The sequence below is a fragment of the Neodiprion pinetum genome, chromosome 2, assembly GCF_021155775.2.
Source record: "Neodiprion pinetum isolate iyNeoPine1 chromosome 2, iyNeoPine1.2, whole genome shotgun sequence".
Lineage (NCBI taxonomy): Eukaryota > Metazoa > Arthropoda > Insecta > Hymenoptera > Diprionidae > Neodiprion > Neodiprion pinetum.
The window spans coordinates 9,380,004-9,403,321 of record NC_060233.1 but is presented as its reverse complement, the minus strand read 5'-3'; the positions used below and the strand labels follow the sequence as shown (position 1 = coordinate 9,403,321).

The window sequence follows — 23,318 nt, the reverse complement described above, 5'->3', positions numbered from 1 at the left end:
GATATTTTTGCCGTGATTTCACAATTTCTAATGTCGGTATATTCGCGAAATTGTAAACTGTGCCAAATTTTTCTTCCCCGTCAATAAAACTAGACGTCAAAAACAAAGAAAAAAAAAAATATATTAAAATTCTCTGATTTTTACTACACTTGCACCGACTTTGAGGAAGATATTTAATTTTTTGCCTCGAAAAAAACGTTACAAGCCTGTAAAAATAGACATTTCCAATTATCATTTATTTTGATGGAATATAAACATAATCACGTAATCGGTTCAATTTCTCTAACAAATATCTTACAAATGGAAAGTTGAGCTAAATTCCAAAAAACAAATGGCTGCTTGTTCAATTTTATCTGAAAATGAATATTCCACGGAGAAGAAAAAAAAAATATTGCTTGGGAAATTGCTCCTCTTATCGAAAGAAAACATCTTAGAACGTGACGCCGTAGATTACTTATCGCGTTGTCTGCGGAGGTATTGGGGTTGTAGAAAAATTGGTTTTAAAAAACGAACGTAGAAAGAATCCAGCCAGTAAAAACGAACCTCCACCCCTTCGAATCGTTGCAGAACGAAGCGTTGAAAATGTCCAGTTGTCTTATATCGATTAAAGTAACGATTTCTAGTCGACAAACATTATACCGCGCATGCGCCAAATAATTCAATCTCATTGGTCGGCGAAATCTTCCCGCAGCTATATTCTTGTCTGCGATGCAGGCGGGCCAACCGACACAAATGTGTAGGTTTGAATTTTCAAAGAGCATGAGCATTAAATTCCGACCATTCTTCGAAGAATCAACTTTCCAACCCAACAACAAATGCTTTCCAAACCTTTCCGAGTCACTATCTCAATTATTTGAGATTATAACCTCAAAAATTCGTATCAATTACATCGCCGTCAGAAACAGTTTGACAGCTGAAAACTCGGGATGGCCAGCCTGCGCGAACAGCCGATAAAACTCGCGCATGCGCGATTTACTTTCAAATTTCAAGAGATTGTCCCGGTAGAAATACCCCGTTCGATTTGTTTCAGGGGTTGTTACAGCCTCGAAACTTGGGGAAAATCGCACACGCAAACCGACCTGACTTCTCTCCTTGGCTAGCCGTCGGCGTATCTGGAAATTGAACGTGTTTCCGCCCCGGTTTGCACGCCACAGGACTCTTCTCGTTCGCCAGGATCGCCGGAACCGCTGTAGGACTCTGTGTAGGGGTGGCAGTGGCTCTGGTCTCGTTGTTCGTCGGCGCCCTTCGCGAGCTAAGGCAGGAAGTCGCCGTCGTCGTTGGTTGAACCGCGTATCTCACGGCTGGTACCTTCCGGAATTGGGCAGAATTACCCGTATGAGATATCACCGCGAACTCTTGGAATACCATATAAAGGGGCCATTCAAGTATTAGCTAACGCTAAAACAGGGGAAGCCATTCGGAGTAACGTTATCAAATGTTACGCTATAGTATTAAGCGTTTCAGGTAAACGTTAGCTCACGTAGGAAATTTTAAGTGCGTGCTGAGAGCCAACACACCGCCTCCTTGAGAATGATAAAAAATATTCTAAAAAGAAGGTGTTAATAACAATGCACGAATTGCTCAATAATAATATCCTGGCGAATACACTGTTTATTGTATGCGGTTAAAAAGAAAGACAATACATAATGTATTCAATACTAAATGAATAATGAATTCACGTTTCACTGAACACGATAACGCGGATTAATAATTAGTAGTAATTGATATTTAATAAAGTAGGAATAAATTGATCAGGATGTGACTATAAGTCGAATTTCTGCCATTCCCAGGTAATGAATCACTTTGCTAATAAGCGTTTGAAACAGCGTTAAAAAACATTAGTGCGCAAAACAAGCAAACGTTACCAATCGTTATCACTACGGGTGGGGTGCAAAAGTTTGCAAAAAATGCCTTTGCTAATACTTGAATGGTTGCTAATCTTCATTACTCCAACATTCGTGCAGTCGTCGTTATTTTCATCGTCAGTTTGTTCTCCCCTTCGATGCATATGATGCCATGTATATTGGACTGTTTTGGATTAGGTCGATGTACAGAGTGAATTCCTAACGACTGCATGATCCGTCGTCTGCTAAAGGTTAACGCGCACGCGCTACAATCCGAGAACGATAGTTTTCCAGGGCGACCAACCGGCTCTGCTCAACTCAGAACTCTCAAAGTTTTTTAGGGTTAGAGAATTGGTCGCCTTGGCGAACAGTTGTTCTCGGATTGACGCTCGTGCGCATTAAATTTAGCAGACTACGGATCATGCAGTCGTTAGGAATTTACTCTGTATATGTTTTTGCACGCTATTTGAATGGGAATGATTCGCATGGAAAGCAGACACCTTGACTTGAGTGAAAGATCTTGTGACACTTTAGGATAATTTCATTCCCGGGGTGAAAACTAACCTTCATATCTGATCGTTGAAACAAGAAACAGAAAGAATAAAACACCTCCCTAATTCAAAACAGTCTGACTTATATTACAGAAGCTCGCCTCGATTGATTACTCAAATAAATTGTGCAGATACGCCTTGTTGACGCAATTACCGCGCATCTCGAAGCTCCTCTTACCTTCCGTCGTACATGACAGGCACAATAAATTTTCATTAAACCATACAACATGCCGCCTAATTAATTTTAATGAGTTGTTGAATCAATATTTGCATGGGTCTTAACGGGGTGTTTCATAATTTCCATCCGGACAGCTGACAGAGAGAGTGAGAGCTAGAGAGACTTACGCACAACCATCCTAATTCTGTCGCTACTGTCATCCGCGTTGTCGCACATGTTCGGCGAATGTTCGCGAGGGACACAATTGGATAACTCGAATATTGATAACCCTCTTGTCAGTGAATGAAATTGATGGCAGAACTTCACCTGCATGCACCGCGCGTAATTCCATTGTTGTGTAGGCGGGCTACGTGACTTTACCCCCTCCGATGATTAAGAGCTCTAAAATTCCGCGATTCGTGTCAGCGGTCAAGCCCTAATCGAAGATCCCGATAACTATATGCGCCCCTCGACATATGGACGTGTCCTTTTATGGGCTCGCATAGTCCACACCCATGATAAGCCATGTCCACAAGGCACGTGCCGACCGACAAGCGTTATCGCAATTGAACTACTTCCGTGCAACGTAAATCATGTTGGGCACGAAATGGTATCGAATTCCGCCCAATTATTATTTTACTAACTCTGATAATCTTCTCTTTGACAGTCCTTATCAATATGATTCCCAATTGGTCTTGCTAGCTACTGTTAACTGGGATGCAATATGAAATGGTAGTTTTTAGTTATTTATTTATTTATTTGTTTGTTTTTTTGCAGACAAACGCTGGTGATCGATGCATGTATGATTATTATACTACTGTTCACTTAATATCACGAGACAGCAGCATGAGGATAGTGAAATATACTGTCTGAAAACACATTCTTCACGATATCATACTCACCCTGTATTCACAATCGTCGGCGGCTGTTCCTCGGCCGGCAACGTATTCCTGATACTGGGAAATAACGCAGAGCAACGAGTATACCTGTAGCGAGAAAGTGAGAAAGAAACACTGATGTGGTCAAGCGTCGAACCGATTTAATCATACATTGTATTTAAATGATCAGATGAGGCTCAGAAGCGGGTGCGGGTCAATATTCCAATTGGTCAAAGTTCAGTCAGACAGTTACGTCCAATGGTCAAAAGTCCAAGTAGTCAAAGTTCCAAATAGTCGAAATCCCAAATGGTCAAGGCCTCGAATCGATCAGAGCTTCGAATGGTCAAACTTTAGAGAGAACACTGCATCGAATGGTCAAAATTCAGAGAGACCATTGCATCAAATGGTCAGAACCGCAACTGGTCAAGGCCTCGAATCAATCAGAGTTTCGAATGGTGAAAATTCAATGAGACCGTTACATCAAATGGTCAAAACCACCACTGAATAAACCCACGAATTAATCAGAGTTTAGAATGGTCGAAGTTCAGAGAGACCATTGCATGGAATTATCAATACCCCGAATGATCAAAACTTCGAACTTTACCAGCCTTTACAAATGCCGCTAATCGATTATTGGATATATCTCGAAGCGTTTACCGCATATAATGTAAGATTGTTAACTTCCGAGTTTTGGCCGTTTGGAAATTTTACCGTTGAGAATTTTAACCATTCGGAATTTCGATAATCTATTGTAATGGTCTGTCTAAGCTTTGACATTTTGGAACTTTGATCCAGACTATTATAAACATATCAATGAAACTTCCGTCATTCACAAATCGAAGGCCAAAAAAATTAACCATCACAAGTAAACGCAAATCATCCTATATAACAAGCAAGACAGTGAGATTGTATCAAAAAAATAAAAAAAAAAATAAAAATCGTCAACATTTATGCGAACCATTAGACTGACTATGTTTCGGTAATCTGGGATCGATTGAGACACTCGTCGTGATCGTTATACGTATAGCTCTCTTTCCCCACGTTTTCACGACTTAGTTACTAGTACAGTTTATTTTTGTGACTTTTTTTACTCACATTGAGACAGACTACGAAAAAGTCGAGGGTGAACAGCATTGCGGTGATGGGGTTGAAGGGTACCTGGAAAAGAGAGAAAGCGGTTGCGTCAGTGAAATGGCGTTTAAACCGCAGAATTAATCGTGCCGGGAGGGGAAAGCCTGCAGAAGCGTTTCGGTCGCTTGAAAGTAGCGGAAAAAAAAATGTACAAAAAACACACGCGTATATGTATACCTGTGTAACAAAAGCAACAAAAAGTTGCGGAAAATTTCCTCCCCTTGTTAATGACGCAGGCACGCCGTTCCCGGTATTTCAACGAAGGACTAAATTCACGTCAAACCGTGGTTACGCATCCGCAGCCCTTTCACGTTTCCCACTCTCAATCATTTCAACTGAATTACTTTTTCTTTCTGGATACATTTTTTTTTTTTTCAGTTTGTTATCAAATTATTATCCCGCGTGCTTTGAGTTAATTAAAATTTTTGTACGCGTAGTAGAGTATCAATTCCTTTAAAAGACATCAATTTTTTTCAGGCTATTTATAGACTGGGTTTAGTTTTTTTCAAATTCATTTTTGAAAATAATTTTTTGAAATTTTTTACAAAGATAAAATGAATAATCAAGTTATCTCTTTTTTTCAACCCTGAATATTCATTTAGTGTGAATTAGAAACGTATAACTTGTATTGTTTACCTGAAAGTGCTGGTCATCGACCAATGAGATTTACAAACTACAGGTATATAGGGGATTCCGTGCCAACTCCATCAGGTTTTGACTTCACTATTTTCAGTTTGATTGAAACTTTTTTGGATAATGATAGGATCGTCAAGCTCTGTATTTATTCTTTTATTCTTTCGCTCCTCGTGCGATGGTTTTTGATTTATGAATACTCGAACGTTTTTAGACTTCCACTTTTTCACAATTATTATTAAATGCGTAGAGTAAAAATTATTCTATTCTCTTTCCGATTACTTCGAGGTCACTTTGGCGATGGAACCGTTCAAGTGTTTATAAAATTTTGTTATAATTCGCATGGCTTTAAAATAGTCCAATTTAAAAGTTAATCTCCTCTTGGCATACGTAATTGAGCATTCGATCAAACAAGCAAAATAATTATATAAATATACAGTATATACCTTACGATAAGTAATAAGGTGAGAATAAAAACTAGCTTTGAACCTACGAACGGCGAGCAAAAGGTCTAAAGTGCCTCCATTTTATCCTGTTATTATACCCAACCGAAGGTACACAGGGGGTGGTTAACGATCATAGAAACCCGCGTCCGTGAGAAATGCCGGGCGAATTACAAGCAGCAATTATTAATCATTACAAAGGATAGGTGACGTACATTTATGTAGGCGGAGAGAGCTTGCCAATTAACATTTTCATTGACGGTTATATACGTATACCTGTTTATTATACATTTCGTACGCGCAGATCTAACAAGGTATTAATAAATTGATGAGTGATTTTTTGTCGATGCGTGGGGTCGGCGGTTCTTGCAAATCCCTGTCTTACACGCGTTCCAATTCAGACGCAGAATGAAAAGCGTCTGATAATGAACGCTGATAGAGTTTATAGCACCTTACGAGCACGCGACAGACGTGAGTAATTGTATTAATTACCGCGGGAAACAAACTTTACAACCGAACTCATTCATTTCCAACGTTCGTACATCGTTCCGAACGTATTGTAAACCTGTTGGGGTGCGGTTTTCTCTCTATCGCATCGCATTGTGGGCACAGTAAAAATTTGTCTCTCACGTACCTTACGTTCGATAAAATAAATTTGCAAAGATCTTGAGAAGATGTTGATTACGATGAAGGTAGAGTGATAGATAGATGGATAGAAGAGAGAGAGAGAGAGAGAGAGAGAGAGAGAGAGAGAGAGAGAGAGAGAGAGAGAGGCAGGGAATAAAGGAAAACAAAATAAAATAAGAGAGAGATGAAAGATCATCTCATTTGTTTCTACCGCTTACTTTTTCTTCTTCTTGAACACTAATTTCGCGTGATTAAACGCGCGAGAATATTCTCGCCGGAATTGGCGAGTCGCCCTTTGTCTTGACCTTCAGGCTGAATAATACATAACGGTAATTAGCAAACCCCGTATCGGGTTTTCGAAAGCAGACCTTTCTGCTTACAACAAGAAGAAAAAACGTTTATAGCGAAGAATTCCCCCCGTCATCCTTCCTCGCAGGATTCAAGTGGTGAGTTTCGATGAGGCTGAAGTTAGCAACGAAACATAGAGGGGAAAAATTACTATTCTCCAAGGTTATGGTGTCTTTGAAGTAGTCGAGTTTTCAAAATCTGAATACACTTCGCCTTGTTATTATTATTATTATTATTATTATTATTTACTGAATATCAGACATTCCCGTAACTGTGAAATTACCGATTTTCCCAAACGTCAATCATTTCAATAACGATACTAACTTCTGTCTCACTACACTGAGAAAATATTCATTTGTTACAGTAACTAGAAAAATTCCTTAAAACATGTATCGTTAAAAAAACTGTTTGAATATTGTTGGAATTAGGAAAAACGAGGTACGCCTAACCATTTTGCGCTATTGTCGATCCTTTTTTGGTAATTGCAACGCAAAAACAGTTTCTGAGGCTTACTCCAATTTTTCAGTTAAATAAGGCTTTAACGTCAGTTTATTGTTGCACAAGCTTTAAATTTTCGCAACTTACAAGAAAATATAGTAACAGTGATCGTATTGGGAAATAATAGTAACGGATACTAGAATTTCCGGTAATAGCTAGAAAGCTAATTTTCATTTTGTACTTAGAACTTTATTTTTCGATCGTGGTAAAAAAATGAAAATAGTTAAGGACTGAGCGGTAACCGGAAATAAAAATTTCTCTCAGTGTAGTTTCACGATCCCGCGGCTTCTCTCGCTTCCAATTTCGAACCGCAAGCTAAGCGAGTGACAAGTACTGGCAGCATTCAACCCTCAGACTGCAAGCTGGTAAGATATGGTAAGCCCCTCTGCATGGGGTGCGTTGCCTTTGAGCGGTGAGTGTTCTGGTATAAAGGGATACCACCTTGATTGATTGCTTGTGTTATATATTGCTCAGATTCGACTTCAAAGTGAATTTTCTCGGGGTATGTATACCTATATACGCTTCTGGATTAAAATCACATCGATCACTCTGATTCCTTTGTCGTTCCTATCATGTGCAGAATTAAGTGGAATACCTCTCTTTCACTTCGGATGTAAGTTTGACATTGTACTCGTTACTTGCTCACGGTTACGTCATTGAGCAATGGCTTCACTCTCATTCTATAATTAATTATAGAATAAACAGATTTTTTCACCACTCAAACCTAGAAATAAGCGATTTTGGCCGCCTGCTGAAAATGAAAAAACGACACTATTTCTCAATGAATTGCGTGCGCGTTTGGAATTAGCAAGCCATTTCTCCACTAGTGGGGAAAAAACTGTTTCTTCATTTTCCTTTCAGCAATGCAATAGGCTGCATGTACCCAGATACGACTTTGTACCGTCACGTCCAATATTATTGTTTGAGAAAATATAAAATTTTAAACATCCTTTCCGAAATCGAAAAATCTTTACGTTTGAATGGTTCTTGTGTTGATTACAAAAAAAAAAAGCAAGCACTCAAATACCGGATGCAACCTTATGTCATTTATAAATGTGATAAATAAAAATATATCTTGGTTCTGAAGGGGCGTATCCACTAAACATGAGGATTTTTACCTTTGTTTATTTTTTTGGCTAATTTTAGTGTAGATATGCGTTTTTAAAAGCGAGTGCTTTTGTACCGAATTCTGCGAAAAAAATTATACATCTTTTTACCACCAAATTCGCCTTTTTGGCGCATACATCCTTATCCCATTAGACACGCCGATGCGTACAATGGTACTTGACGATTGGTCTATTTAAATTTGCCAAACTACGGTCCGGCTTGAAGTGAAACATAATAGTCCCACGTTAACTAACGTTCTCCATTTGTCACTCATCTCGGTGGTATTATGATCCGGTGGATCAAAGGCGGACAAGTTTCTGAACTTTACTAATTTGTGTTTGAGATTGAGGTCCTGTTCCAGCTTCAGGTTTCAATCAAAACTGAAACTAAGTCGTCCCATATTTCGACAAATCTACGGTTACGGTAACGGCCAACCACCGTTCGTTGGAATCAAAGTAAAATCGCTGGAAATCACTTGAATTAACTGTAACTTTACTGTTCGTAGACCTAATCTAGAATTGAATAGCCCATTGCGAAGTCAATTTCATGATAAAGGGTTACGTGTAAGTACGAGTATTTGCCGCGGTGCTTACAGCTACAGTCTTAGATTGTATTTTACTCGTAAACAGTCGAACACCGACTTGCAGTGTTTCATATCTTACCAAGTTCATAAAGCACACGTACATGGAATGGGTAATGTCAACTACACTGAACGTTATAACTGTAAAAATCCACGGTATGAGAAGCGCGCGTTGGTCCTGAAACAGAAATCAGTTGTTACATCAATGTTGGTAGTTAGGTACCGAAGCGGATTTAAGTATGAGAAAATTACGGTTTGTTTGCAAACACTTTGCGGCCTCAATTTCTCATTCTGGAAGTTTCGACTCAACCCCTTTTCACAAATAGTATTACCATTCGATTTTGATAATTTTTTAAATAAGAAAGAAAAGGAAAGATCAACGTGTACAGAAAAAATGTCAGACAATTAGGAAGCATAATCAAAAAACCCACGAGAGTGGAGCTCGAAGTAAATCCTACACTTATACGTGGGTCTTACTGTGGTTGAGGGAAGAGCAGCGATTTCGACACGTTTATTCGATGAAATCACCATTGTAAGCCCATCCCCGTCGCCTTCCCCATAGGTCTTTAGTCAAGAGAGGGGATTTTGTGCCCTCAAATCCCTTCGAATCTCATTCTCCGTTCCCCCTCAACTATCAAACCCGGCTTGCTTGGCGAGCCTTTTTTATCCATAGCAATTTATCCATTTTGCGTAGATTTTACTCCTGCTTGCGTTGAGGCTTTTCCCGTCATACAAGACGCATTATATAGGGGGACGCGAATCGATGACGTGAAATATTGAAAATTTCATCGATTGATGGAAAATTTTAACCAATAGGTGTAAAGAAAGATACATAAAATAAGGATTTTTTTGCCTGTTAATTAATCATCAGATTGCTATCATTGGATAGCAAGCTTAGATGAAAATTGCGAAACTTCTTGAAAAATACCTGTATATATGTGATATTTTGAGTCAATCGAAAAGGGTTCAAGTTTCACTGACGTGTTTCTTTCAGGTTGTACAGGCATATAGGTCGAAATCGTGCTAGGTCTATGAAGATTATACAAGTTGTTTTCACTTTTATTTTACACACCTGTCGAAAATTTGAAAGCGATTGTCTGAACCATGCCGGAGTTATTTTACTTTTAATTTTTCGTGATTTTACATCGAGCCTGACAGTTTCCCATAAGAATCAATGTACAGTCACGAAAAATTGAAATTAAAATAACTCCAATACGGCTGAGACAATCACTTCCCAATGTTTCACAGGTGTTCAAAATGAAAGTAAGAACAATTTTCATAATTTTCATTGGCCCGGCAGGATGTTGACCTACATGCCTGTGCATCCTTAAGCTCTAGATCACGTCTCATGATACGTACGTAGTACTACGTAGTGTATCCAAGAGTAGGTATATTGGGTCGGTTCTGCGTACAGATACCGATACCGACATTTTACCGACACTCATTGCGGCTTCACAGCTTAGAAACAAACCCTTTTTTCAACTTTATCGATCATCAGAAAAAATATCTTCCGCATTGTGCTCTGCGTTACCATAGTATCGATCATCGGAAAAAAGGGTTTGTGTCCGAGCTGTGAAGCGGATAAAAATGTCGGTAACATATCGGTATCGGGATCTGTACGCAGAACCGATTCTATACACCTATTCTCAGGTTTTGTTTTGTTGCAGAAATGGATCACTTTACTCCGAAGAACATTTGCGGTTGTCGGATCAACTCTGTGTACTTATCGGATCTTCCTGGATTACCAGAGAAGAAGAGAAACGTCAATTGGTCAGAAGAGGGTGTGCTAAGGGGGTGTTCTGTGGTTCCTCGATACGGAACCCCCTCAGGATCTTCGAACCCTCCGGGCACCCTCGATAGCCGACCCTCTCTTATTCCGAACGCGCACTCCCGACATTGTCGCTTATATTTCAATGAAAGCCAACATTGAGGTAGGAGAGAAAACGGAGGACGTATCTTGTTTGCTGTCGCTTCGAGGTAGGTACACACAATTACTTTACTGTGAATGGATGTGTGCAATCGTTTCTTGTTGACCGGGTTTTTCCCTCCTACCCGAAGAAGAAGACGACACTAATGTCACCGTTTCAACTTCTCGATAAAAGCTATTAAAAAAAAAACATCTCCAATCGCTCGTAAACCGACAGTTGGAATAATTAGTCTAAAGTTCCGATTTGCTCACTTCATGAAACGCGGTCCAGAGACTGACAAGAGAACCGTCAGTTATTTCTTGAGGAATTCGTACCTCAACATCATGTTCCATTCCGCAAAGTGTCGGGTTCTCCGCGTACTAGGAGCTTTATAAATTCGCCCCGTCATCCACCGTTGCCGAGATTCTTTAGTCCCCTATAATAGGGTGGAAAGTATTTGCGCGTCGTCAAAGTGACCGGGCGTCTCGGCTTTGCGTTTTTCGTGTACGCACAATACAAGTATGGTATATACAAAAAGCTCCGCGGAATCGCGGCTAAAGAAAACTTGCCTCCGTTACACCTTTTGGGAGGCGCTATTCATGTCGATTTTCGAACATCCCATTCCAGGGATATGTCCGCCCAATCGATAACGAGGGTCGAAGGGTGAAAGGCACAAAGGTCTTCTTGTAGTCCTCGGGTGTATCTCGATATTTTCACCTCCATTTTTTCTCTCTTTTTTCTTCACCCCTCTATTCCGACGTGTATAAAGAATTCGGATGAGCATACGAAGAAGGACGGGTTTTTCACCCCCGTTGTTCGTGCCCACCGCTTCCTTCCTGCACTCGTCCCGAGCTCATAACGTGTCACTCTTGAAAAACCCATTGCCAAGTCACTCGCCCTGAGTACCTCGGCGCCTCGTGGCTAGTTACTCGACCTATTTTTCAACGACGCGATCGCGCTGATCGTCACAGGACGCTCCGAGCTAGCACGATACGTGGATGTACACTTATCGAGTGTCAAAGTCCATTCGCGAAAAAACTCGAGAAGAGAGAAACAAAAATAAAAAAATTAGTAAAAAGGGAAGTAACAAAAAAAAATATATATATATATATCTACCGCAAGCGTGTTCTGCTATAGAATTTTTTTTCTTCCATTCCCATTCGCAAACAAACCTTTGTCAATTGATACAGTTGTATAGGTATAGTTTTTTTAAGTTTCTGCAATCAGCAATGATACGGCGATTGTATACCGTGAGCGAAAAATGCTCTGTACCAGTTGAGGAACAAAAAATACGGCAACTATCACCAAAGATAATCTTTTTTTTTTGATATACATATCATGTCTGGGCTAAAATAGTTTTTGCTTTAATGCAAACTTTATCGCACAGAAGAGACAGTAATGTAATATTAATGCAATTCTTGTCAGTTCAACTTTTGGTACAGTGACGATGATGAAATTGAATTTACGACGGTTAGACGCAGGAAGGCGGGTGTTGATTATAATATAATACCTTGAATAATCCGTACAGAAGGAGGATTGAAGATAAGACACCGCAACTCGAGCAGGAAAGTATTACTATGTTGAATCTGACGGTCGCTGAAAACATAAAAAAGCACGGGCAAAGAGTTACGTGACGTAAATTTATTCCTACAGGTAGGATAACAGGAGACGGAGAAATATAAGAAAAATAAAACGAAGGCGGGGGTTGAAATTGACAAAGACGAGGATATCAAAGGTTGAAATGGAAGTCGGAAGCAAACCTGGAACAAGTTTTCTAAGAAACGTAATGGGGGGGAAAAACAAGAATTTATATAAATTCTGTTCGTTGAATAAGTATCATAAAACGTGTTGTTACGCGCCGATTCGAAGTTATAAGACGATAAAATTTTTCTCAGCGTGAAATAAAAAATATACCTATAATAATGATGTACACAAAAATAAATCGTGGCTACATAACAAGACAATATATGTCTGATAAGATCAAGATAACCGAACTGATCTTTACAGAATTTCTTTTACTCTTGAAATCTTTTCTCTTTAATCAGTTCAACACTACGTTCTTTGCTTAACGTATAACTGACTTTATACAACGCGAGCATGTTTTACGCGGTTTTCCATGCGTGTTTTCCGTACACAAAGTACCCATTTCTATGATGGTCGAGTGAGTCTGCAAATGCGCATGCGCGGAGTACTGAAAAGAACACTTTCAAGTCCTACGGGTTGAAAGTGGTATTTTCTGTACTGCGCGCATGCGCTGTCGCGAACAAATCTGTCATTACGCGACTCTAACCTCAATTTCGTGCTTCGTGAAAAGTTATTGGCTTACATCTCAACTGCTGCGGTGTATAAAACTTACTCGGTGAAATGGTCTCTGGCTCAAGGAAACTCGCGGATTGCGGCGCCGACAGATTTCCTGCCAGGTATTGACGTTCTTGATCAAGCAGCTTCGTCGTCATTACTGTCGTCAGCGCAAAGTACAACTGAAATTTGAAAAGAACATACGTTATAACGTTTATGCTGAGAGTTTAAGAGTTTGAAATTAGTCCTGGAGCCTTGTGACAATATACCCAGTATTACCTACGATGTAAAAAAGAAAGAAAAATTGGCTGGCTAAGCAGATCAGCTTGAGATTTCTCAAAGTGTTCAATTCGCTTCTGTATAAGACTTCCCCCAATCCTGCTGTATTATAGAACTTGGTCTGTATTATCGTTAGCCTTTCATCGTTGGCTTTCGAATCGAATATTCGAACATTCAGGCGAGTAATTGGGTTGTAACTGGAATCAATGCGACCCTCAACATTAATTGAAATCCAAATCCCCGTTCATATTTTCATCGTAGATTGTCGTAATATATCCTGAGATTAAACAACGCCTTCGGTCTGCTGGAATTTATGTATATCTCTTTCAATTCCCTCTTGATGGAAATCCTGATTTATTTTCTCAGAATATTCGCAATCATCTTTCTCCCACATCCTTTCATCGAAATATAGTGATTATTAAATAACTCGTCGATTTAATTGCTACAGAGCCGATAAATTATCCTAAAAATACAAGTCTTCAGTATTACATTTCACATGGAAAATAATCAGTCGAGGATAGCATTCACTTGGGATAGTAATAAACGAATGCAGCAATAAAGGAATGCTTTCTCGTAAAAGTATATTCAAAAGCAATTCATCTGGAAGTTTTTTCCTGGACTAATCCTGATTGGTCCATTCAGCAGTGGTAATTCCTCAAAGTACTCTCCGATGTCACAAGAATGGCGTCGCTAACTTGCTTTCGATAAAAATTGGACTGAAGTGTTTTTCCCGTGGACCCCTCAAATGTCTCGAACACTTACCTTCACCTTGTTACTTGTACGAGATTCCTTTGCGTATCGTTACTCTGCTCCTGCTACGGCGATATCGCGACTTTATCCGACAACCGAGTGAATGCGCCGCTTTAAGGTCGTGTTGTACTCCCACCCTTACTGACAGAGCAAACTCGCTCTTTTTCTTCCTATATTAAATAAACAAACGAACGGAAAGGGTTCAACTTCTGACGGTGCATGGCTCTTGTATATGAAAATTCAGAAAAGTTATTCATACCCCAAAAATCGCTAAAAAAATGTGCGGTTCTTTTGACACGTGTTACTTATATTTCCACATTTCCCGCATTTCAGGGTCCAAAAAGTGCACAGCTGACAATGAGATACTTTGCGCAATTCCGGAAAGAACGAGGAGTAAAATGAGCCATCGTCAGACTGTTTTCACGCAATATTGAGGTCGCTAGACGAGAACTGGGATTTACAATATTTTCGTAAATAAAAGATGCTCTCACGATCAGCTGGGCGCACGGACAAGCGTTCCTTGCTTCGTATGTTTATTTAATATAGGAAGAAAAAGGGTGAGTTTGCTCGGTCGGTAATGGTAGGAGTAGTACATGGCCTTAATTTGCATACATCGAACAGCATCTGCCCGGTAAAATCCGCTGAGCACACAATGATGGAAGAATCTTGGAACAGGTTCGGCAAATATTGGATCTACAGTGTTGCAAGATGTCGCATCGCCGTTCTCCTTTATCGAATTCAAGATTTTCCTATCCTATTCGCAGCTGGCTTTTGTTCTCGCTGCTGCCTTCTCTCCAGCTTCTCTATTACACCTATAATATATCTCGTTGTAAGGATATATCTGGTGCAACCCAAGGGTGAGAGAAACGGTGCTTCTCGTGTCGATGGATACTTCGAGCTGATAGCAAACCTAATTTCGTAGACGGTGAAAGGTTGCCCTAGGTAACCACGAGTACGGAGACCTCGCAGGTGCCTCGGTAAATCACCGGTTCGACAATTTTATAGTACCTACCACTATACGAGGAGTAATTGAATTTTTTCTCTCCTCCCCGCTCCGTCGTGCGTTGATACTCCTTTGAAATATCAATATAATGGTGTTTTTCCTCTTTGCCTCGCTAGTCAAAGAACGGAAAAAAAAAACAGCGGACGTAACTCTTCCGCATCGTAAGTTCGTTATAAGAGCGGAAGGCGATAAAATTACAGCAGAAAGAAAGAAAATCGCGAATAAGTCGGGATTTAATTGAATGGAAAATACGGCTGTCGTGCCATTTTCATTCGCAATATTAATCCTCCGATTTCCATAAAAGTAAAGAGCTGTTTTTTCGCGACCGTGCGGTTTGATTGATTTGCAATTTAAATTTTAAGCTATAAACTAGTCGTATTATTTTAACACTATTTTACGATCAGTATAATTTGTATGTCTTACAGGTAATATCTACAAATTGTGCAGGCTTGACTGATAAAATTATACATCTACCATACAAAGTCTCGAGTAGTTCGGACGATTTTCACTTTCATCGAAGACATCCAAATTTTAATTGTCGATTGCACCGCCGTTCGCTCGAACATCGGCTGTTAAATTATCTCCCCTTTGGTTCAAAGTAATTGTTGCCATGCCACGGCGAAACGCAAATTGTTACTGCAAGTATTCAGGGCCGACCCTTGACCCACCACCAGTTACGCGTCTTATGAGGGAAGTTTTCTCCCCGTTTCTTGGCGACTAGAACTCATTGGCATGATGGCGGCGTTTGCGGATCGACAACCGTACTTCACATTCTCGGCACTCGGGAATGCACACCTGCAGACCCATGCAAATGATGGGCATGAAAAACTGCCATGTCCCGTTTGACTGGAACTTCCGGTTTCACCGGAAATAAATCGGTTTTAAATGTTTTACCGACAAACGTATTTTTTTTCCTCCTTGTTACTTTTTGTCGATAACCGATTACGTTTTTCCCAGTTTATATATTTATTTTATAAAAATTTATAAACATCTTGGTTCTCGGTAATTGTCTTTCAAAACTTTTTCATTCAGTTATGAAGTCGTATCGATTTCAGATTTTTTACCCGCCCGTTTTCGAGATCATCGCGGAAGTTTGTCGGACAGACCGACGGACTCTTATCCCTTTTCATGGTGATGAAAATTATGAAAACCGTGTTTCTGGCCTGAAACTGAAGTTGTGACGAAACGGTGAAAAGTCTGGATGGAAGTTGAGCCTGTTTATGTAATATTATTCCAGACCGTGACATCAATTTTTCGATTCTCGGTTTTCTATGTCACACGACATTGAAATAGATTGGCACTTTTATCCAGATGAGGAACATTCGTTCCGTGTCACTCATGCTGAAATTTTGCTTTCGTATGGGGCATTCTAGGCAATCTCTATTGACCGATGACCGTCACCGTTTTCGATTCTATTTTTCTTTCAGCACATCGTAAGGCACCAACAAAAAGAAAAACGTTATTGGCAAAGTATATGACTCACAGAATTTAGCTTTGTCGAGCGATTTCGTGGTCAACAAAATCACTATTGCAGCCATATATTTGATCGCAACGAGATTTATCCTGAAAATTCATTGTGTAAATACAGGATATTTGAGCCTTGAGCGAAGATTTTTTTGTGATTCAATTCGAGCATATCAATTAAAAATAAGAAAGTTGAATAAATTAAGTTAAAGGATCGAACGAGAAAGATTAACAGGAAACAATCCTTAATCGTATATAAACACGGATTGCAAAACCCCTACGTCAAGAGTTTCTTCTTACTCTCATGATTTTTTCTATCCTTTCAACTTTCTGATTTGAATTTATTGTTTTTTTCATTTTTCTTCTCAGCCACGTAATTGATTTCTTTGTATCTCCCGAACTAAATGCACAGTCATCTTCGATCTATTGAACTAATAATTTTGGTGAATCCTGCAACGCATCTGCCGTGTAAATTTCATTAAAATAAATGGCTTACAATTACTATGAGATCGTGAATCGTACGATTACCAAAACGCTCGTGAAAAAAATCTGTATAACCTTAAAAATTGATGTTTTTTTTTTGTGTGTGTGACACGTAACAATATCCCACTAACAGAAGAATGAAGTTAAAAAAGTAACGGAGATGGAAATCGCCTGAAATGCTCCGCGTACAATATAAGGAAGCCTGTTGAACGTTCATAAAATTTTTTTACACCCAATTTCCGGGTACGCTGCTGCGATATAATTTAAAAGTTCATTCTTGACATCAGTATGATGAAAAGGAGTAGTATTCTTGGAAACGAAGGTCAAAAGAACGAAAAAAATCTTGTTAACGTTTCGGCCTAAGTGGGGGCCCTTCTCAGAACGAATTATTTATATTGAAATATATTCAACAATATATATGACAAGGTTACAAGTTGTAAAGAAAAACCGGACAAGTGCGAGTAGGACTCGCCTTCTGATGGTTTCGTACAAAGTTGTTATTTTTTTTTTACGTGGTATAACTACAAAATAATTATTTCCGGACTTTTTTCTTTACTGGTGCTGTGATACCTTGCTTCTCTCCAAATGTCATGATTCTAGGTCAACGGAAAGTACCCTATGTTGTGACACTCCGACCACGTGCACGTTATCAAAAATATGGATGTTGGGCGCCAATTGCTTTCTGTAATAAGAATAATTGAAAGAACAAAGCGGAAATAGAAGCGGAGATCGACAAGATCCTTCTCAGGACGTTTGGACTATACCACGAGCTATGAATAGACCTTAGGTTGGGTAAATTAGCGTAGGCTACAAACTGACGATACAAGACAGACAAATTATATGTGATATAAAAATTTATATTTCTTTATACAGAAAATTAACAGGATAACAAGGAATGCATATGGTAGAGAATGAGAAAGAGGGTCTTGATAGACGGACAGCAAAATGATCCTACAAGGGTTCCGATCTTTCCTTTCGAGGCACAAAACCCTACAAAGGAAGAAATCATAGCCGCAACGCGAAGAGCGAATTTTATTAGCGTATATTCAAGTCCGCGTACCCCCGCTAGAGGGGGGAAGCCTTCGAGTCACTTCTGATCGGTAAACTCGTCAGTCAGATCGTAACACTCGACGCTTATCGACGTGTCATTGTCAAGTATCGTTCGGGAATCGGGATAAGTGAGTTTTGTGCGTGTCCGTGCCTGAGAACAACAAGTGACTTGAAAAATTTGGATTACCATCGAAAACACAAGGTAGGTAATAAACGCAATTTCTTCCTTTTTAGGGTTTTGTGCCTCGAAAGGTAAAATCGGAACCCTTGTAGGACACTCGTCGAATTCGCAAAACAAAACGCACGCAGTTGTTCAGAGAAACTAGTAGCGATCTTTCGAGATCAAATGACAAATTCGTTAGCACACAAGCACAATAATCATAAATTGGTAAAACCATTCCTGTAATAAGCCGTCTCTTAAGCGCCACACCCAGCTGTGCATCATTCATTCGTATTCTATATAACGCTCCTGCCGCTCGTTTTTCCTAATATTATCAATATGCGCATGCCAATTAGGAGCATTATCAAAAACTACGCCCAAATACTCGTAACTTATAACATATTCAATCAAATTATTATCTAAATACAAACTTAAACTATCCCTATTCACATTAAATTTGCATACATTTGCTGCACTACCAAATACCATCGCTTTAGTCTTTAATACATTTAAACGCAGCCGATTAATTTGACACCAGCCAGAAACAGGCCTAATATTTTCATTTATACGGCGAAAACACTCATCTAAATCTGCAAGCCTACAACGTAAACAACACGCTGTACGCAAGCGAAACATAAGTAAGGTCATGACCGGACAAAAACGGCTGCATAGACTGTCCCCAGGCACTCACTTTCGATAGCAGACACCAGGGATTGAGCATTAAAACAGCACAGGTAAATAGCAGATAATCTAGATGACCCAGTCGAATTTAATTCCTGTTCAAGCGCTGACCCTGATGTTTGCGAATTAATGTCTGATGATGGCTATAAATTAATATTATCTAAATCCGTAGCTGGCAATATTTTAATTGCCTTCGACGAACGATCCTTACGCATGAAGACGGCACCGCAGCGTCGAGCTTCACTGAATCTGCCGCGTGGCGCCGACTCTCTCGCTATTGTCCCGTAAGCAAAGTACCGTGTTATTGTAGATGATTAGGGCTTGATTAATCCGAAACTCTTAGGGGGGTGAGATTCTGCGATAATTAATACGATACCGTGTCTTGAGTTACGCTTCGGTCTATGATCATGATATCCGACTCGTGGTCGAGTTGTCATAGAAATCTTGCTTTTAAAATTCATTTGTCAACTCGTCGCATTGACGAGATGATCGTGAGTCGGTCCTTCTGCCCAGTCGGACCCTTTGACATTACAAGGTAAATCAACAGTGGTAACCGCAGATTGACTTCGGTTTATCTTGTACGCTAAATAACCTTGATTATAGACAAAGAGCTGAAATTAGGATTTAAATTCATGTGCTTGTTGACTTACACGTTAGTCGCCTCAAGTAAGGGCCCACGTATAATTTCCGGGGCTAGCCCTGTAAATGCTTGTCATAATAACTAACCGAGAGCCACCGATATAAATGTCATTTTCCTTCCGTATCTAAATAAAAGGAGCCACCCAATAGCGGAGGTTTACTATCTATGGATGCCTGTCACAATATATGGTACTTCCCGTTAACCTAGAATCATGAGATTCGGAGAGAAGCAAGGTATCACAGCATCAGTAAAGAAAAAAGTCCGGAAATAATTATTTTGTAGTTATACCACGTAAAAAAAAAATAACAACTTTGTACGAAACCATCAGAAGGCGAGTCCTACTCGCACTTGTCCGGTTTTTCTTTACAACTTGTAACCTTGTCATATATATTGTTGAATATATTTCAATATAAATAATTCGTTCTGAGAAGGGCCCCCACTTGGGCCGAAACGTTAACAAGATTTTTTTCGTTCTTTTGACCTTCGTTTCCAAGAATACTACTCCTTTTCATCATACCGATGTCAAGAATGAACTTTTAAATTATATCGCAGCAGCGTACCCGGAAATTGGGTGTAAAAAAATTTTATGAACGTTCAACAGGCTTCCTTATATTGTACGCGGAGCATTTCAGGCGATTTCCATCTCCGTTACTTTTTTAACTTCATTCTTCTGTTAGTGGGATATTGTTACGTGTCACACACACAAAAAAAAACATCAATTTTCAAGGTTATACAGATTTTTTTCACGAGCGTTTTGGTAATCGTACGATTCACGATCTCATAGTAATTGTAAGCCATTTATTTTAATGAAATTTACACGGCAGATGCGTTGCAGGATTCACCAAAATTATTAGTTCAATAGATCGAAGATGACTGTGCATTTAGTTCGGGAGATACAAAGAAATCAATTACGGGGCTGAGAAGAAAAATGAAAAAAACAATAAATTCAAATCAGAAAGTTGAAAGGATAGAAAAAAATCATGAGAGTGAGAAGAAATCCTTGACGTAGGGGTTTTAAAATCCGTGTTTATATACGATCAAGGATTGTTTCCTGTTAATCTTTCTCGTTCGATCCTTGAATTTGTTTCACTCAACTTTCTTATTTTTTAACCAGAAATAAATTTCACTTGGCCAAAAACGTTAGCGTCCTTTGTTTCGTTATTTTAACCTTCATTTCCAAGAATACTACCCCTTTTCGTTCAATAAAAATAATCGTCAAACCTGCTGCACATCATATTGTCACTGACGTATAACGAGGTGTCCATAGTCACACTCGTTAGTTGTCTAAAGTTGCGTATAACGGGTGTTGCTAATGAACGAGGGAGGGTCGTGTCCTGACACCTGTGCAACATGGTAATAACACGGTGGCTCATCAGCAAAAGGAACCGGATATGCGTACATACAGAGGTATGATACAACTACGCGTCGACAGGCGTGTAAGGCATGCCTTATACAGCGTTAAAATTTGCGAGGACTAAGAAAATTCGTGTGAGAATGCGTGCATGTACGTATATATGGGTATATGTATAATACAGCGAAAGAGAGAGAGAGAGAGAGAGAGAGAGAGAGATAAGCCCTAATACGTAGGCATCACTGCGGCCGCCGTTCTATATGTTAATTTTGAATTTCGAAGGTGAAGGGTCCTCGTGAGGAAGACGAGAGAGGATCAAACTGATCCCGCGTGTTATTCACTTCGTGTCTGAAATTATCCACGAGTCAATTCGTCTAGCGGAAAGTTCCAGGCTCCTCAACCCTTTAATTCGTGCTGAGACGCTCGGCGTTCCACCTTTTTTTTTGTTTTTTGTAGCTTTTTCTTTGTTCAACTAATTTTTTGCTAACTGCTAAGTTTTTTGGTTACACATGGTCCCTGAAATATTTGATGAGTCTAAAATAAATATAGAATTTATTTATTGTAATAATGGTCCATCTAAACAAACGGTCGAAATTTATACTTTTCCATTCATGTAAAAAAGGATCTTCTGTTAATCTACCGTAAAAATTTGATTGCCAATGCTTACAAAAATCTAATACACATCAAAAAATGTTGCGGAATTTTTTCAAAATTTATTTTTTTGTTGTTTTTTTTTCCGTTCGCCGTACTGGATCCGCTATTTTAAATTTCATAATTACGAGTTTAAATTCGTAGTCAGTGACCCCAAAAACCGTGTGACATAAAGTTGTATCAAAATCAAAAAACTTTTTTTATTTACGTCCGCCATATTGGATCCGCCATTTTGAATTTCCTAATTTCGAGTCGAGACTCGTAATTAGCGGCCCCAAAAGCCGATTCATGCAAAATTTCAAGCGAATCGCATGCAAGGAAAAATGTATGCATGAAAGGGTTAAAGTTCTTTATTCTTCACCTACCATGCCGACGTTTTACTTACACCCCGCGAAACACGACACGATTTTCATGCCTGTGATGTGGATAGCGATGGGTTAATATATGGATTCATTTCAATTTCAAATTCCTTGTGCAAAAAATTTCGAGGAATGTTGGACAATTACAGGAATTCTCCGTGCTGCCGCTGTTGTCAAGTGTTGTTAAGAACAACGTCGACAGGGTCCCTTGACTCCTCATTTTCCATCCCCCATCCCATCCCATTCGCCGAAAACCTCGTATATTTAAAAGTTTAATCACGTACCGCTGAGCGCGGAATATATTAATTAATTTATCGAAACATATATACATATATGTATATACATGTATAGATTTTTTTTCATTTGCTTAGGCGACTAATTAGATTTTTAATGGAACAACGCTGTTATCAAATGAATAATGAATAATGTCAGCTCATTAGACGCGTCATCTTGTTGTTGTTAGGCGTACGATAAAACGAAAATGTGTAGCCGGATTATAAAAACTATGCCGCCGCGTGAAATGACGGATTAATTTTCGCATGCTTTTTGCGTTACGGTGTAAAATCCAAGCGTGCTAAAAGTGGCGTGTCAAGAGTTTCGCGATAAGTATGTCTCGCTGCAAAATCATTTGGTAAATAGCGAATCGTGATTGATATTTAAATTACGGTATTATTAATTATAATAGCAAGCGACTACTCGATGAGACGTTTTTCAATTTCACACTCGTATACGAGTATATAAAAGTATACGAAAAGAGCTGGTCATTCGAATTTTCAGCAGACGCATACGTCAGACAGAAGATTTACTTTTTATAAAAGAAAACTCGCTCTTTTCATCGCGAAACACACTGTTGGGTATTTTCGATACGGGATCCTTCTGCTTGAACAAATGCGTTTGTACAGAGGTATATGAAGCGGGTTGGCAAAGCAACTCCCTTTAGGAAACTTTGCCTTCCAATATTGCCTGTCGTTTTATAACCCTGCAGGTTCTATTTCCCTCCTGACAAATACAGACCTTGTCATATAAAGTCAGTTCCTCCTTTTAATTTTTTCTTTTTTTTTATTTTATTTTATTTATTTTTATTGAAACCTTAATTCGTAACATGTATTAAACGTTATAATCATAACAAAAATATGTATTTACATCAGCGTGCTTCAGCAAAAAAACAATTTGCGATTTTCCATCATGGCTAACCCCGAAAAGCTTGTTTACGTTGAAAGAAAGATTGTGTCGAAAGGTGAGCGTTCTACGTTATGTGGAAGATCGCGATCGGTTGATTTTTCAATTTTATACATCTTTTTAAACTTACGAAGTATCTTGAATACAATTTTTTTCTCTTTTTTTTTTTTACTCTTTACGTTAATCGTAATATCAATTTACTTCACAAGGAAGACACGCGCTTGTTATATTAAGTTTCCCGTTGACGTTGGAAAATTGTATCTGAC

General features: G+C 39.2%; 1 protein-coding gene across 3 annotated transcripts in view; it reads right to left on the bottom strand.

Moving 5' to 3' along the window:
• Window positions 1-23,318, bottom strand: part of LOC124211786 (uncharacterized) — a 50,677-nt gene that overhangs the window by 5,874 nt on the left and 21,485 nt on the right. For 2 of the 3 annotated variants that reach the window (XM_046611202.2, XM_046611205.2), the window contains exons 2-7: window positions 13,061-13,184; window positions 12,215-12,300; window positions 8,880-8,975; window positions 4,526-4,588; window positions 3,455-3,538; window positions 1,080-1,308 (exon numbers count right to left, since the gene is read on the bottom strand). In XM_046611202.2, coding sequence (XP_046467158.1) covers window positions 1,080-1,308; window positions 3,455-3,538; window positions 4,526-4,588; window positions 8,880-8,975; window positions 12,215-12,300; window positions 13,061-13,184 — 682 coding nt within the window. The remainder of the gene's footprint in view (window positions 1-1,079; window positions 1,309-3,454; window positions 3,539-4,525; window positions 4,589-8,879; window positions 8,976-12,214; window positions 12,301-13,060; window positions 13,185-23,318) is intronic. The other variant, XM_046611204.2, reaches the window with a different exon arrangement.